Genomic DNA, 17,020 nt, shown 5'->3' with positions numbered 1-17,020 from the left:
ACTTCTACTCAAGCTTGGATCTGTGAGGGGTTGGGTCCTGCTGAGGTTTGGATGTGTTTCCCCAAAAACCTGTGCTAGAAACTTGATGTCTGGGGTAACAGTGTTGAGAGTGGGGCTTAATGGAAGGCAGTTAGATCCTGGGGCTCCACCATCCTGAGTGGATGATTGACAGTTACAAAAGGCAAGTGATGGGTAGGGATTTAGCTTCACAACAGAGGACTTGTAAGTGCAAGAATGTGGGCTTAGGCCCCAGCACTGGGGGTCGGGGCATATCCAGAAAAAAACAGCAAAGGGCTAGAGGAAAGCCATCTGAGATAGCTCAATGGGTGAAGGCACGCGTGTGTGTGTGTGTGTGTGTGTGTGTGTGTGTGTTGCAATTCTTTAAAGGCTGAAGACCAGAAGTTCTCTCCCTCTATTCCTCCCCTCCTCTTCTCTCTGCCTCCTCTGTCTGTTTCTGTCTGTCTGTCTCTCTGCCTATGTCTGTGTTTGTCCCTCTGTCTCTTTGCGTCTCTGTCTATCTTTCTTTGTCCTTCTCTGTGCCTATCTCTGTCTCTCTCTGCCTCTCAATCTCTGACTGTATCTCTGTCTCTGTCTCTGTCTCTCTGTCTCCCCCTCCCACCCCTCCACCCCCTGCTTTTCTGACCATCACAGCAAGAGGATCTTATAATCAGCCCTTGGATCTTTGACTTCCAAGACACTGATGAAAGAGCAGAATAAACTATTTTTTGTTATAAATATGGAGCCCTTGGTATTGATCACGTAAAATCAACTGATCTGCTTTGGAGGGAACTGTTGGATGCCACCCTTTCTTCTGAGGAGATTGCATTGTGGGTGACTGGACCCCACCGTTTTGTAGACCAAATGTTCATCCCTCTTGACTCCGGTTCCCAGACTCTGGCTGCTAAGCATACTCCCTGACAAAGTCACTTCCAAAAACATGTGGAGACTCGAATGGTCAAGGCTACTGACCCTGTGAGGGGAAGATGACTGAAAAGCAATCTCTTTGGTTGGTTGGTTGTTTTTTAATCAGTCTTTCTGAATTTAACTTTCTACCGTTGAATGAATGGATGAATGAAACTTAAGCACTTAATCACTGTGTCTGAGAGTGAAGTTTGTATCAGGAAGTCTTATTGTCTAAAATTGGGTGTTCAGAATTTAACTTGGATTTTTAAAAAATGATCCTGATTGCTGATTAACAGCACCTGCTTTCAACTTTTCCATGGGGAAAACTAAAGCTGGATCCCTGTCCTCACACCAGATGGGTCTGAAATAAAGACACAGATACACATCAACAAGCACAAAACAGTCCATAAAAAGCACGAGAAAAAAATAAATGTGTGTTTATTTAGTTTTGAGGGGTGAGAAGGAAGACTTTTTCTAAAAATGACTCTAAAGCTAGAAAACATTTTTAAATGATGGATTTTACTACATTAAAAATAGAAATCTCCATATGGTTTTCACATGGATTTAAAAGCCAAGACGAAAACTGAGGCATTTTGACATGGGAGAAACCATGGAGACCATCTTCTTTATAGATGAATAAATCTTACAACCCAGTTAGAAAAACATATACTTCAGTGGAAAATGAGTGATAGGTATAAAATGGCTATCAATAAAACGGTTATCAATAAAGTGGTTATCAGTGAAGATTGGCAAATGGCCAGTGAGGAACGTATGTGAATGTATGCTCACTGGAAACTGAAGGACTTTTTTTTTTTTAAAGAAGAATAAAAGAAAAATAAACACACACGTGTTACCACCACCTCTGCAAAACCCGTGGGAAGCTTTTTTTACTAGATTAGTAAACTCAAAAAGATTGTCACACCCAGTGTTGATGAGACGCAAAGAAGGGGTACTCTGTGTGGCTGGGGAGAGCGGCAAGGCTGTTGGGGGGGAGGCAGAAGAGGCAGATAGTGTGTCAGTATTCATCAAAAGCCTTTCATCTAGAAAGGCTTAGGCACCCCACCAGGTTTGAGGGGAGGGGAACCTCTCCACACCCCTCTCCTACTTCCTCTAGGCACAGCCCCTCTCCTCAAATCCCCTAGAAGAACAAAGAACATGCTCTCCCAGGGACTGGGACTACACGGGGATCAGAGAGCAGGTTCATGATCACTGTACAAGCCCACACTGCCCCCCCCCATTACTCATTTGGGGTATAAATACCTATCTCCACATAACTTCAGGTGTCTCCTTAATTCTCAGCCCTGACCCATAAGCTGTACAGGGGAATTTCTCCACCACCCAGAAGGTCCTGGGTACCTATAAAGGACTTTATAGTCCTTTATGGTTAGAACTGGGTTTCTTTCAGTCACTAGTTCAAGGGCTCATGTTCAGGCACAAAGAAATGATAGTAATGTTCATATCCTACAGATATTATATTCTCCGACCACAAGGCAATAAAATTAAATATAAATAAATAAAACTATTATAAGAGTTTAAATGAAAATAAAATATGACTAGTTAAAATTAAATTTAATTCTATAAAAGTTTATAAAGTAATAACATTTATATGGAAAAAAAAACCAGTTTTCAGGAAAATTCTTAGGCAAAACCAGGGGGAATGCCTGAAAATCTATGGGACATAAATAGCAATTGTCAAAACTTTATGGTAAAAGCCAGCTGTGGTAGCACACACCTGTAGTCCCAGGACTCTGGAGGGCTAGAGGCAGGAGGACTAAAAAGTCAAGGTCATCCTGGTCTACATAGCCAGTTCATGGTCAGCCAGGGATATATGAGGTACTGTTTAAAGCAACACAACAGAAAACCAACTTCTGCATGACATATGTGAACACATCTAAGTTAAATATTTCATGAATCATGAAGTAAACCTCAGACAATGAGAGAAAAAAATCGCCACTCCACTCACCTGGGAAATGAGTCACAGTAGGATACAAACAGCAAATAGGTCTTCACTTTCTACTTACCACAAAACATTCCAGACAGGTTGAAGCTAAATACATCCATGTACACACACTCACACAACTATGCTTGTAAAACCAGAACAGAAGAATGTAGACGTTGCGTGCTCACGTGTTCTACAGAGAGTTCGGTGTGGGAACAAAGAGTAAGCAACAGAGCAGACAGCCTCTTGGGGTTTTGGTCCCACCTGAAAAGTTTATTCATACCTGGACCACTTCTGAACTCAGTTTTCTCTCTGTACCTTTGAAATGGAAAAGTCAGATTCACCAGAACTGAAGCCACTTTGTGGCCCACACCTAAGAGTCTTTGTAGTAGACTTGGCCTTACAGGCTGGGAGTTAAGGGACATACAGGAGCAAATCAGACCAGACCTCAGTCCTCCAGGGACAGATGGATCCCAGGAACAAAGATGCAAAACAAGTGGCCACACAAGCAAGTCTCAAAGGTGAAATACAGAAAGCATAAGAATGCAATCTACATTTGATTACATTCTTGGTAGAGTAGAAGACAGTGTCACAGCAAACATGAGAAATGATAGTATTGAGGGGTCTTTGGTTTTTTGTTTGTTGTTTGAAAGAGAAAAAGAGAGAGAGAGAGTGAAGTTGAATGGATACAGAGTTGGGGAGTATGCAGAAGGACTTGGGGGAGGGGAAAGAAGACTATGATCAAATATATTGCATGAAAATATTTTCTGAATAAAAAGAATTAAGTGGTTAAAAAAATTTTAATAATCCGAGTCAGATACAGGGACTCATGCTCATAACCCAGCACTCGGAAGTCTAAAGGAAGAGGATATCTGAGAATCTGAAGCCAGCCTCAGCTACTTAGTGAGTATCAGGTCAGCCTGGGCTGCAATATAAGACTCTGTCCCCAAAAACAAGCCACATAATAATACCACAGCAATGACAACTATAATCTGACTTTCAAAATATTTAAGAAGGTCTTTAAAAACCATAGAAGACAACTCTTAACTCTAACCCTAACCAAAATCCCATATCCTAATCCTAAACCCTAACCTCACAGAATACAAATGGCGTGCACTTAGGAAGGGTTGGGAAAGAGACCACGAGATAAATAACCTGCTCTGACTTGTCAGCCCTGAGCTATTAGTGACATCCGACCCTGAGTCTTCTACCGTCCACTCTCTCAGCCAGAACTCCGTCCGACCAAGCTCAACATTGGTCACACCATCTCCAAACTGGGTTCCTTGGGCTCACCCTCAAGTTTCCAAGAATGCAAGAGAGATGTGTGTGGGATGGGGGCGGGAGGGCGCACAGGGCCAGTCCAAGCAGCTGTGCCAGGCTCCTGGCATGCAAAGCCCAAGTATGTCTTATCGCATGAGCTCATGTGAAAGGCCCACCAAGCTTCTAGGTCCTTAGCGAACGCTTGCCATTCCTTTTCTGTCACCTCCAGCTCTGTGCTCGTGCCTATGAGCCCAGAGCTTCAGAAGAAAGTCCTCTGAGGGTCAGCTGCCTCTCCTTCCCTATCCCTGCACCTAAGAGACCCAGGCCTGCTGCTGCCCACTCTGTGGTTCTATACCAGAGAACTGTGTGAGGTGATCCTCCACCCTGAAGGTCGGGGGGGGGGGGGGTGAACATGTTCTCTGACCCCACCCTACATCCTCTGGAAGCTGCCCAACCACTGAGAACAGGCAGACCCCTCCCAGACACAAAGCCCTGCCCTGTTTGAGCCACTGTCTCCTTTAGGTCTCTCTTGTCTCAGTCCCACACTCTGACAGTCTTAAGGCAGAATTCTTCTGCAGAGAAGTCTCAGCCTAGGAAGGCATTGGGAACAGGATGATGAACTGTGAGACTCTGCTTCTTTGAAGTTTCTCAAGGTAGAGATAATGGCTGTGACCTCAGATGGCCAGTGTTGAGGATTGGTTTCTTCAAGTAGGTCCAAGTTGGGTCATTCACTGCCTCTGAGGCCCAGGAGCTCCACAACATGCCTGACTGCGCATTCAAGGCCAGGCCAGCGTTCCAGAAGTGACACCCATGGCTTTGGAGTCTCAGAGGCCTACTGTGGCCCACTTCCCATGCCCAGGTCTCTGGCCTGACACCCACTAATCCACAGTGAAGGGTTGCTTTCCTGACACCACTCTCTATGGCCACATCATTCCCAAAGAGTCCAGCTCTGTCCTTCCCAGACCTCCCAGAAGTTAACTATAAAAGAACGAAAAGAAAGTCCCAAAGAAATCACTGCTGACAGATGGGACAAAGGCCCCAGAACCTTGAGGTTTCCTCTTTCCCCAAAATGGCCACTGGTGGCAGAAGAGCTATGTCTAGTAATCTGCCAGGCCACACACCACCTTCCCACTGGAGCTGTTCTGCACAAGGTGGAGACAGCTGTCCTCCCAGCAGATGTTCTAGAAGAGGGGTGGAGCCTCATTCCCTAGCCCATCCCCATGACTGACTGGACATCAGCCAGCTTGCCAGCAAGGCCTAGACAGCGATGAGGGCCTAGCCATGACTGAAGGCAGATCGGAAAATTGGTTGGGACTTTCCAAGCCCCTTCTACAAAATGGATCAGCTGGTGGCTTTGCCAGACTTTCCCACTGCACAGGCAGAGGCTGCCTCTTCCCTTCTGAGGCACAGCAGAGTACAATCTCCACTCACTGAGCATTCACTAAACACCCACAATCTGGTAGCCAGTCTGGGGACCTGTGCCTATTGAAATCGATGTGGCAATCCCCTAAAAAGATGGCAGAATAAGAGAAGGAAGACTGTGTGGTAGATGGGGCTACGGCCGTGACATGCTCAGACAGCTAAGTCCCACTCCTGTAAGTACTTAACCAGGGGACAAATGCATTTCTCCAGCAGGGGAGAGCCATATGGAAAGCAGCAGACACGGTTCCAGGGGGGGGACACAGCCTTGGGGCTCAGAAGAACGTTTCTGTCCAGCCCACCCACTGCAGACATGGTTAGAAACCAAATCAACAGCCGCTCACCCTCCACGTGGCTAAGCTCCTGGAAGATTCTCCCTGAGCAGCTCCATCCACCACCCCAGGTTTCCTGCTGCCCCTGTTCTTCAGTCTTTCACAGTCTGGGGCCAGGTGAAGGGGATGATGCTTGACCCTCAGAGTCCACACTTCTTCCGGACTACAACCACCCGGCTTCTGGAGTTCCTCATCTGGATGTTTCTCTGAGCTCAGGGAAAGACACAAAATAATGGGATAAGAAGGTTCCAAAGTCAGAGATATTTGCTTCACTGAATCACACCTGTGAGTGTTCGTCACATTCATTTCATCCAACTCTCCAGGAAACAATTCCGGCAGCATCTCATTCTGGAGGCAGCCTAGATCCTGCCCCTGAACACCGTCTGTGTGATTCATTCTGCCGTTCTAGAGAAAGGCCACAAGGTCCACCTAATTTTTGCTTCTCTGTGTATCATCCCCTCTGCCCACCTACTCCTTGCTGTGTAAAGACAAACAGCTGTGGAAGACACTTCCAGGTGTCTTCACCTTTACCTGAGAGGCCGTGTAAGAACCAAGCACTCCAGCAGATGCATTAGACCAAAGATGAAATTGTAGGGCTGAAGGTATGGTCCCTTGGGGTGGGGGTAGGGGTGCTATTTGGGACTCTTTGTAAGCAAAAGAAACTTATCTTGTGAGTAAAATAGAAAAGAGATATATTAAAAAGGAATCACACAGTCAGGGGGCGCTTGGAAATGTCCTGCCCACTGTTAGTCCACATGCAGCCCACAGAGTGGGTCCAAGGAGAACCACTACAGAACCATTAGCGACAATGGTTATGAGAATATTTGCACTGATACCTTAACACAAGGGAGCAGATGCTACTGGCAGGTCCTCTCTGCCCCAGGAACTGCTCTGGCCATGTGATAGACATTCCCTATGGGCTGGCTCCTTTAATAACACAGCAGCTAATTGGAAACTGGGGACGTGACAGTCCTATTTCGGGTGACACACCTAAGAGTACTCTTCAAGGACACCTGGAAAAACTACCTCTTGGCATTCTGGCTTCTTCAGCAGGCCCAGATCCCAGGCGGCCAAGGCTGATGTCCAATCCACAGGACTGTCTCTGCCCTTCACCATCTCCATGAGGACCAAGATCCCAAATCAGCTGCTTGAGAGGAAGTTCCAAGCCCACTGAGCCATGGCTTTCTCTTAGAATGATTTCTTTATGGCAGAGGAGGCTGTTGACTCGGAAAAGGTCCCTCTTCCTTGACAAGCCCACACTAGGACCTAAGACAGGGACAGGTTATTATATAATGTTGCTCGTTCAGTCCAAAGACAACTCACATAGTCACTGTGGTGGTGGGGTTTGTTGTTGTTTTCCTTTTTTCAATTTATGCACTTCAGATTTTAAAGTATTTTCCAATCTCTGTGAAGCTGGGATTGCAAGTAGTATGTTCCTTCCAGTTGTATGAGCACTTGGCATGGTCATGTGTCTCTGGCTAGTTCTAGTTCTAGAAACTGACCACTGGTCAGGGGCAGTGCATGGTCATATGGGGGCAAACGTCTACAGAGAAATTCAGGATTAGGAAACCCAGGGAAACGTTCCTTCGAGCTCACTGTGGCCTGAAGATCCTGGCCACCCCATCTCATGATTCTATCTGTGAAAGGGCCGTTTTAAGGGGCTTCCAGAAGACACTTGGGGTCCCTTCTGTCCTCCAGAAGTAACTCCCTTAAAGACTGTGGCCCCCAGAAAATCTGAAACATTCTCTCTAAGATGAGATAACATGAACCTCCCTGCGGGGTCTAAACTAAGAAGGGGGGCTGTCACAAAGGTCCTCACAGCAGCCGAAGAGCGTGGCTCACTGCTTGGAAAGCTGTGTAGGACCAGCGGTTTACCACAGCCCAGCCAAGGCGAGACCTGTCCCCAGGGCAATGGCCTGGCAGCAGACTCAAACATCTGGTGCAGGCCTCACATCGCTGGGGTGCTGAGCCTGGCTCTGCTGGGAAGGCATCTCCATTACTCTGAACACTTTCTCGGGGGGTCAAGACTCAGCCCTGCCCTCTCACCTGCCTGCCGACAGTCGGAGGACGATCGCTTCTTCCCCCAAAGGAACCGAATCTACCAGTAAGGACCTATCTTTTCTTTTTACAAGGACGAGAAAAGACGGGTGGAGAGGGATAAACTCTGACGTCATAGGCCTGCGTAGGACATTGGGGTTGGAGGCCATCTGGAGCAGGTGCTGGCAGGGCCTCTGGGAAAGGGGAAGAGGGGCAGCTGCCTTGTCAGGTGGGGGTGTCCTAGGGTCAGGAAAAGACTCAAATCTTTCCTGGAATTTCTGGCCTACAAAGGATGCCTGATGACGTTTTCTTGGCATCCAGCTCCTCTCCTCCAGGGCAGGCCCTTAGGTGCAGGCCTCTTGAGGGAGGTGCCAGGTTCAAGGAGACCTAGCCAAGCCTCCGTGTCCCCCACGGCTGTGCGCTATCAAGCAGTCCCATTCATCATGTTGGGCCCCACCACCGGGAAGAGTGCGTACGTGTGAGCGGTAACAGTCAGATCCCCATATGCCTCAGCTGCTTCCTGCTGCCTCCGCCAGATTCCCTCTGCCCCCATCCAGGAGGCAAGGACGGCCTTTTCCCAATTACAGGTGGTGAAACCGAAGGCCCTGCACAATGATGAGATCTGGCTAGGATCCCGCTGCAATTTCCCTGCCTGGCCTCCCCAACAACAGCTCACAGCCTGTTTAGTATCCTCTCTGAGAAGTTATGCAGCTGGAAGGGGGCCCCGGGATGAAATAATTGCAGGGAAAACAGATGGGTTTCTCAGCAATGCTCTCTCCTCTGAGGGCCTGAGAATCCACCCCTGTTATCCCAGGGCCAGGAGGGGGCATCGCTGCCAGCAGCTCCTGCCTACCACCTGTTCTTGAGGGGACAGTCCTGTCGCAGCGGCCCTCCCCTCAGGTTCCCGGAAGCTTTACACACCTTTCACAATGGGACCTCTTTAGCTTTCCATCCGGTCTGGACAGCGACTGTTCCAGAAGGTCCTCTGCAATGGGCACGCTTTCCCATCTCCTTCTTGGAAAGGAAAAGGGGGTGGGGAAATGGGGTCATGAGGATGAGGTCTTTTTTCTCAGACCCCTGCCCTTCAAAGACCCAGGAGAGAGAGAAGGGCCTTGGCTGTGCCATACTTGATGCCTGAGGTTTGAGGTTTGTCATAGGTCAGCTTTGATCTGACTGCCATCACTCCCTGCTCTTTCTGTCCCTGCCCCCCAACCAGCGCCTCTTCCTCTGCCTTAACTTTCCCGCACCCCCAGGCTCACTTACCCTCCCACCCTATGTGCACAATGACTTTATGAAGACAACCCTCTGTCACCTCTTGCATGGACACTGCCTTGGGCCCCAGAACTGCCTCTCCCCCAGGCCTGCCCTCCCCTGGGCACCCCACCTCAAGCCATCTAACCTCCCTCGATCTTGTCTCTTTACCTCCACTGGCTGGCTGTCTCAGCTTCCTAGGGTTGTCTTTTAGCAAGCTTCTCGTTCGATTGGGTTTTGTTGTTGTTTGTATGTTTCTTAGACAGTACTTCTAAGCCCTCATCTTCCAGTTAACCCAAAGAGGTCACTCTGACCCTCTTTTTTTTTTTTTTTTCCTATGTTATATGCCCAGTTCAGACTTCTTCACTGGAAAGCATGTTCTGTTGGCTCAGATTGAGAAAAAAGCCCTCCTGACATGACCATCTCCGTCATCATGTTTCCCAACCGATGAAGCCAGTGTTTATTCTGTGGCCCACTCCTGCGCTGGAATGGAACTCAGTGACTACAGAGTAGGTTGAAGGGCAGCCCTGTAGGTATGTAGAACAGTCATGGATGACAAATGGTCAGATGTCCAATAAAACTACTAATCCCTTGAGCCCCAAGGGCCTCTTTTCCTTCCTTTGAGTCAGGAGGAATTGAAGATTTCAGTTTGTTGATACTTTTAGATTTATTTTCAATTGTGCATGAGTCTGTGTCTGAGTACGGTATGTGTACATAAGTATAGTTGCCTGAAGAGGTCAGAAGGAGACATCAGAACCCCTGGAGCTAGAGTGTCAAGGGGTTGTGAGGTTTCCCCCAGGTTCTCTGCAAGAGCGATTTGTGGCCTTAATTGCTGAGCTATCTCTCCAGCCCCCGGGCAAAGCTTTAACACTGAACAGTCAGCTCAGTGCCTGGTCCGTTCATTTAAGCTGCTCAGTGGGCTGGACCACTGCTCCTCCATCTCCACTGGGTTCCCAGAGCCAAAGGCAGGAGAAGTAGACTTCCCAGAGAAAGGGAGCTAAGATCCCAAATCTAGGCCCAGGAAGGAAGCCATGAGGAGCAGCAGACCTTCAGTCTCTGAGCACATATGTGTCCATTGCCTCCCTGCCCCAATGTCCCTACAGCCCACCCCCAGACTCTCTGCCCACAGGTTCCTGCCCCAACAAAGGAATCGGTTCAGTAGCAGCACCAGAAGCGGCAGGAAAGCCTAGCCCAAGGTTAACTCATCCAGGACCTACCATAGATGACTACACTCAGAGATCAGAAGCTGTAGGTCATCAGAAGATTCCCCTGCAGGACCAACTTGATGGCTTAATGTGCGAAGGGGCTTGCCACCAAGAAGCCCAAGTTCCTCCCTGGGATTTACATGATGGAAGAGAACTGACTCCTGCAAGCTGTCCTCTGACATCCACACACACACCAAAATACATCACAGTACACACATGCCTGCACCACACACACACACACACACACACACACACGAATGCACGCGCACACACACACACACACACAAATAAATAAATAGATAGATAGATAGATAGATAGATAGATAAATTTTTCCTTGAAGAGATGTCGATTGTAGTACAGATGTAGTCATCCCCCACAAGACCATGGGTATCATCAGTTTTACAAAGCCTCAAACCTCCTGAAGAAGACCTAGTTACCAGCCCATTACCAAGACAGGATAAAAGAAAACCATCTGTAGTCCTTTAGAAAGTAGCTATCAAGACTGAACAGTCCCAACTTATCCTTAATAAGGGGCCTTATAAGACACTGCTGCGGTCTCAAAGCTTGGATGGTACTCTCCTGCCCCTTAGGCGAAAGACACTCCATGAAGCAGCTGAAGGCCTCACCCTCATCTCCTTTCTCCTCTCTCTCTCCCTCTCAAGCACAACACGGTTGTCGTTTCGTATGTAGTAACACAGAAAGGCCATGGAGGGAGGAGCTGAATGGAGATGAGCCACCAACCTTCCAGAACTGACAAAGGACTTGAAACTGATGTCTAGATCTTTCTTTGGGCAATATGCTGACTCAAATCAAACCTCACCTGTGAGTCATTTCCCAAACGAAAGGCTGGAAGGAGCTTGTGGTCCTCATTTGGAGTCTTTGGGTTGCATGCTAGGAAAGGACGAGGAAGTAGACGGCACACTCAGTACACTCTTGCTTCCTCTGTATCCTCCAGAAGCATTGGGTCCTCTAGACCCATGTCCATCCCAGCAGTCTTCCCACTACCCTCTCTTCCCACTTCCCTTTCTCTGTAAGAAGCTAACTGGCTCCTGCTTCTCGTCCTCTCTCCCAGGCTCTTTGCTCCATGAGACCACAGGGACCCTGCCAACATTCATTTCCCTCGCTCAAGCCTGCATCCTGCTCAGGAGAAGGGACACAAACTCTTGCACATCACTCCATTCTTGAAACTACAAGTTCTCTCGTGGCTCTAAATTGCAGAGCTCCCTAGAGTCCGATGGACCAAGATTCCAGGTCAAGGCGAGGAATTGTGTGCAGCAGAAATAAGTGGCCCGGTCCCTATAGCCAGAAGGCAACTACAACCCCAAACTCAATGGCGATGGCCTATTGAGGCTTGGAGCTGGTTAAAACCCAGTACTGCCCATAGTTTCTTAGGGTATTCAGGACACTAAAGTGGACATCTCCACCTTCAGGAAGGGCCAGTACATCACTGAAGGAAAGCTACCTGCCTCCTAACCTCCCAACACACACACACACACACACACACACACACACACACACACACACACACACAAACTCCTGGCTCACACTCGTGGGTTGATGACATCCTCTCACTCGTGGGTATCCGAGACTTACAAGTCTCCTTTGCAGCTACAACATTCAAGCTCTCCCTCCACTTCCCACTGGGATCTACTAACCCCATCCTCTGCCGCCCCCATGTTTGAGCGTGTAGACATGGTCAGCCCTTCCACCCTGGCTAGCGCGTGGCAGCATTTGTGAAGAGTTTGGAAACAGAGCGATCTGTGTAGATTTTGGGCCGCACCAACTTTCAACCTGTGTAACTTTGCATAAAGGACATTTCTTCTAAGCCTTTGCACCTGCAGAAGGAGTACAGACACGTATCAGGAGCAGCAGATACACAGCGCAGGGACGCCTAGAAGCCTGAGTACTAGGGCGAAGCGCATTCTACAAATGGAGTTCTTTTCTGCGCGCCGCTTTGTGGCTTTGAGCGCAGCGAGCCGAGCCGCCGGCTCCTTCGGAGGTGGGATGTGGGTTGGAGCAGAAGAGGGAGCCCCCGTGGCCCCCTCCCGGCCCCCTCCCGGCCCCCTCCGGGCCGTCGATTCGGCCGCGTGCGCTGTGCCATTGGCCCTGGAGGCCCGGTGGGCGGGAAGATGACATCAGCGGCAGGTTGGATTATAAAGGCTCCAGCGGAGCCACGGACTCAGAGCGCACCCAGCCGGCGCCGCACAGCAGTAGGACCTGTGCTCGCTTGGCAATCCTGCTCCGCATCCGCCTATCCGACTGCTCACCGGCAGTCCCGGCTGCAGACCGTCTGCACACCTCGGTCCCATCGGCACCATGCACCTCTCCCAGCTGATCGCCTGCGCCCTGCTGCTCGCGCTACTCTCGCTCCGGCCCTCTGAAGCCAAGCCCGGGACACCACCGAAGGTGGGTGCTGTCGCGGGGACGCTGGGCTTGTGAGGGGCGTGGAAAGATGTGGTGCGCAGGAGGGAGCAGAGAACCCGGAAAGGCAGACCCCCTCGGACTTGCTCCCTCAAAGCGGGGACTTCTCGGGTTCATTTCCCAGCCTCGGGAGAATGTCGACACATGCACACCTCCCGTGCCCCAATGTGCCCAGCATGACCTGCGGCACGGGAAGAGCAATGGGCTCCCCGGAGGAGCAGGCAAGAAGGCTGCGTGGCAGGTGGATGCTGGACTCAGCTGTCCCGCATCGGTGGAGGCACGCTCATGGCTGAGAAGGGCCACGCCACTCTGGGCCCCGTAAAAGTCATCTATGCTACATCGGTGCACTCTTTCACCTGTCCACTCTTTTCTCCGACAGGTCCCGAGAACCCCGCCAGGGGAGGAGCTGGCGGATTCCCAGGCAGCTGGTGGCAATCAGAAAAAGGGTGACAAGACTCCAGGCAGCGGGGGAGCCAATCTCAAGGGAGACCGATCGCGACTGCTCCGGGACCTGCGTGTGGACACCAAGTCCCGGGCTGCTTGGGCCCGCCTTCTGCACGAGCACCCCAACGCGCGCAAATACAAAGGCGGCAACAAGAAGGGCTTGTCCAAAGGCTGCTTTGGCCTCAAGCTGGACCGGATCGGCTCCATGAGCGGTCTGGGATGTTAGTGCAGCTACCCCTGGCGGCGGTAAGTAACACCATCGGACGCTCCCCGCTCGCCTAGCTCTGCACCCAAGAGAGCCAAGCTCTTATCACTGTCCTTCGCAGACTGTTTGGTTTCCTCCCTGATCCCTATGTTCTGTGACCTTCCCCCAACCAATTTAGGCATGGGATCAAGTGTACCCAGACATTTGCCTGCCACCTCACATATCCCATTTTACAGATTTAAAAAACAACAACAACAAAAAAGTGAACACGGGCCAGGTCAGAGACCAGGTTCAGCCTTAGAGTACTCCATCTGGCTTCCTCTAGAAAAATAGAGACAGGCTTATGCAGTCCCAGCCTCCAAACCCACCACTGACCACTGGCCAGCTAGCCAACTGGAAACTTGTTAGAGAGATCCTGGAAAGAGGGAGAGAAAGATGTACCACCAGCCCTGTGCCAGCAGCCAAGCAGTCAAGTGCTAGGATGCCTTTCTGGGGCTGTTGTCCCTCAGGTGAGGCAGGCATGCAGATATGCCTGCCCCCTCCTAGTAGAGAGAACCTCTGTGGCAGCAGCAGGGCACTCTTCTGCCTGGGGCATTCTGAATCTTAGCCCTGCTCTCAACTCAACTGTGGGCAAACTGGTCTATCCAGGGTCCTGATGCTGCTGCCCTGGGGCTTCCGAGATGAACCTTAGGCTGGTGACCCTGTTTCAAGAGAGAGGCAAAGGAACAAGCTAAAGCTTATTTCGTGACCTAACCTCAAACTCAGTGTGTCCACAGTGAGTTCTTTACCAGCCTTGTGGTGCTCTGAACTATTTCTGGCCTCCTTCCCCTCCATGGAGACGGGAAGCCTCCATCTTCCCAGCATCCTCATAAGCTGCTGGGTCCTTCCTGACTTCCTTCTGCTCTCTATCCCTGATGATGTGATGAGACACACTTTACTTAGATAAGTGCTTGACAGTCAGGCTTCTGCTGTTCCTTGGCTTTGCCTCTTGCTCTAGCCCACCCCAGTGGTGAGGAGGCTGCTCTCCCCAACCCAGGAAGATTGACCAGTGGCCATTCTTTTCCCAGTAAGGAGTAGGAACACCTCCCCCATCACATGACAGGAGCCTTTTTTTTTTTAAAGGCATGAGAGACCTTTGCAGAAGTGCAGTGCTCTGTGTACTTGTGTCCCCATATTAATTCATGAGTAACTTAAGTGACAGACCTTCAGGAGCCCACATCATACCCAGAAGGGATCTTGGAAATATTGGCCACTGACGAGAGAAACACATACCCCCAGTTCAGGAGCTCTGCCAAGTGCCCTGGCTCTAGATCTCGGATGGCCCTCTCCTCTCTGCACTGAGTCTTGAACAGGCTGCGTGCTTCACCCCAGTTCCACAGAGGTGTTAGGTCTCTGCTCTACTCAGGGAGAGCGGTGATTCTAGTACTTATGGGCGGGTCTTTTGCTATGTTCCATATGAATACCTAAGAGATGGAGTCTGAGGACTTGAATTTTCAGTTTGCGATGTATGTGCCAAGAAAGGACTTTAGAGTCTAAACCAACGTTACTTAACCTCCGGTTAAATGCCTGGAATGTGCTTCTCTGAAGGTGCTTTAGGCATCTGTGGGCACAGGGTAGTGAGAATGTTGAGGAAAAATCAAGACAATTAAGGCTTCTACACCCTACCCCTCCACTTTGACCAGTGGAGATCATCAGCCTCCTGGAAGTTCTCTTGGCATAAAGGCAAAGCCTCAGCCTCCTCTATGCCAGCCCCAGTGAGAGGATAGATCGTCCTTCCAACCTGAAGTCTCCCAGTGGAGCTGGCCAGCGGAGAGCACCCATTTGGTCTTATGGAAGAGTGCAAGGCTCATCCTTCATGCTGATGAAAACTCCCGAGGCTCTGCCCCTTTCTCCACGCAGAGGTTGACTTTGGCTCTAGGCATCGTCATAATGACTGCCGCTGATGGTTATAGGTTTTGATTATACAACTGGCAGAGACTCGGGTGTGGCCAAGACCTCAATGGACATTTTGCCTCTGGCCCTAGGAACACCACCTGTGAAACAGCCAGAGAATCGAGTTAGGGAGAATTGCCCAGACCATCAGAGCCAGGCCCCTCGTGAGTGCAGTCCTTTAGGAGGGCCCTGCATGTCTGCCAGTTTTTTGAACATGGAGAACTCATGCAGCCACCACTAGTAGGGACTGAGTACAGCGGTCATCAGCTTACTCTCATCCTTCAAACCCTCCAACGCAGCAAAGCTGTACATTTGCCCCAGGCTGGTGGCAGACACTGCCAGCTGCTGCAGAAGGGGACATTGAAGCCACCAATTTCTAAGACAAAGGTAGCTAGGAGAGGAAGTGTTCTTTGCTGCTTAGAAGTTGTGACCCAGACAGGGCAGATGCTTAATATGTGGCCTTTTGTTAAATCCCAGTGCTGGCTCTGGGAGGTGGCTATTATCCATTTTATAGGTGAGCTCAAAGCTACTTGGGGCCATCCAGGAAGTCAAATCAGATCGACGATTTGAGTCCAGAATAGGACACACTTCCCCCTGAGTTATTCTCTTCTCTGTCCCTATGTAGCCAAGCAGACATGAAACCAGATGAAACTGACTGCCCTGGGGGGTTGTGTTGTAGCAAAAATGAGCTGGAAAGGGGCCGCTATTCTCAGCCATTGCCGAGAGCAAGGCCTGTAGTTAAATCTTAGGGGAGGGGCTCAGGTCTGGCAGATGCTATGGTTTCACCTGTGCTGGTCCAGCCAGTGCCGATCAAGGACCTGTAGATCGAAGGCACACAGGCTTTGCCTAGTGCTACTGTAAGAAAGGGGGGAAAGTTCTACAACTACCCTGTGGGATGGGCTTTTTCAGTGAAGAGACCGGAACTGAGTGTCCTGTGTTCACTTTGTGTTTCAGGATTGGGAACTGCTCTGTGCACTGAGGCCATCCCTGGTCATCAGCCTCCAGCATCTGGAAACACCTCCAACGCAATGTGGCTTTTACATTTCTTTTTTTTTTTTTCCTCCTGGTACTGGCAATACACAACACCAGCTGTTTTATTATTATTTGGGGAGGGGAGGGTATGATTTTATTGTTTGGGGTTTTTTTTGAAAATGAAAAATAAAAAGTTATATATTATATATATATTATATACATGAGACACACACTCCCACACCGACTTGATGACAAGGGACAGTTTTTAAAGTGACTGACAAAACCAGCTAGCTGTAAAACATTGCTGTTTGTAAATTCACGTCATGCATAAATGTATTTATGTTGTAAAGCTATTTATATTGTTTATAAAGAGATATTTATAAAAATTTTATTTATGTAACTAAATGAAAGAAGCCAACCATTGTAATGTTTTTGTCCTAACTAGTTGAAAAAAATGTTAAAAAAAAAAAGCCATTCCATGAACATCTTGAAAATTGTCTTTATTTATTCATTGCTTTTCATTTCAAAAATTAGCCTGAGCAGAGGCAGAAGACAAGGCATTTGCCTCCAAATAGATCTGTCAGTCAGGTTTGCAACTCTGAATTGCTCTGTGTCAGCATCCCTTAGGGCGCCCCATCCACCCCTCACTCTACTGAAGTTGGTCTCTCAGGACCGGGCTGGCCGTGTGGACTGCTGCAG

General features: G+C 49.4%; 1 protein-coding gene across 1 annotated transcript; it reads left to right on the top strand.

The window, feature by feature from the left end:
• The first annotated feature begins 12,528 nt into the window (after window positions 1-12,528).
• Window positions 12,529-16,809, top strand: Nppc (natriuretic peptide type C). The gene is made up of 3 exons (NM_010933.5): window positions 12,529-12,753; window positions 13,148-13,458; window positions 16,304-16,809. Exons 1-2 carry the CDS (start codon window positions 12,664-12,666, stop codon window positions 13,436-13,438), a joined length of 381 nt encoding a protein of 126 aa, NP_035063.1. The 5' UTR covers window positions 12,529-12,663; the 3' UTR covers window positions 13,439-13,458; window positions 16,304-16,809.
• Window positions 16,810-17,020: the final 211 nt, after the last annotated feature.

The sequence above is a fragment of the Mus musculus genome, chromosome 1 (assembly GCF_000001635.26).
Source record: "Mus musculus strain C57BL/6J chromosome 1, GRCm38.p6 C57BL/6J".
NCBI lineage: Eukaryota > Metazoa > Chordata > Mammalia > Rodentia > Muridae > Mus > Mus musculus.
This window is presented reverse-complemented; position numbering and strand designations above follow the sequence as displayed.

Bases quoted from the DNA above. Each gene is read 5' to 3' on its own strand.
- Nppc (NM_010933.5), top strand. From the start codon at position 12,664: ATGCACCTCTCCCAGCTGATCGCCTGCGCCCTGCTGCTCGCGCTACTC. The intron at 12,754-13,147 runs GTGGGTGCTGTC...TTTCTCCGACAG, and splicing joins AGCCCGGGACACCACCGAAG to GTCCCGAGAACCCCGCCAGG.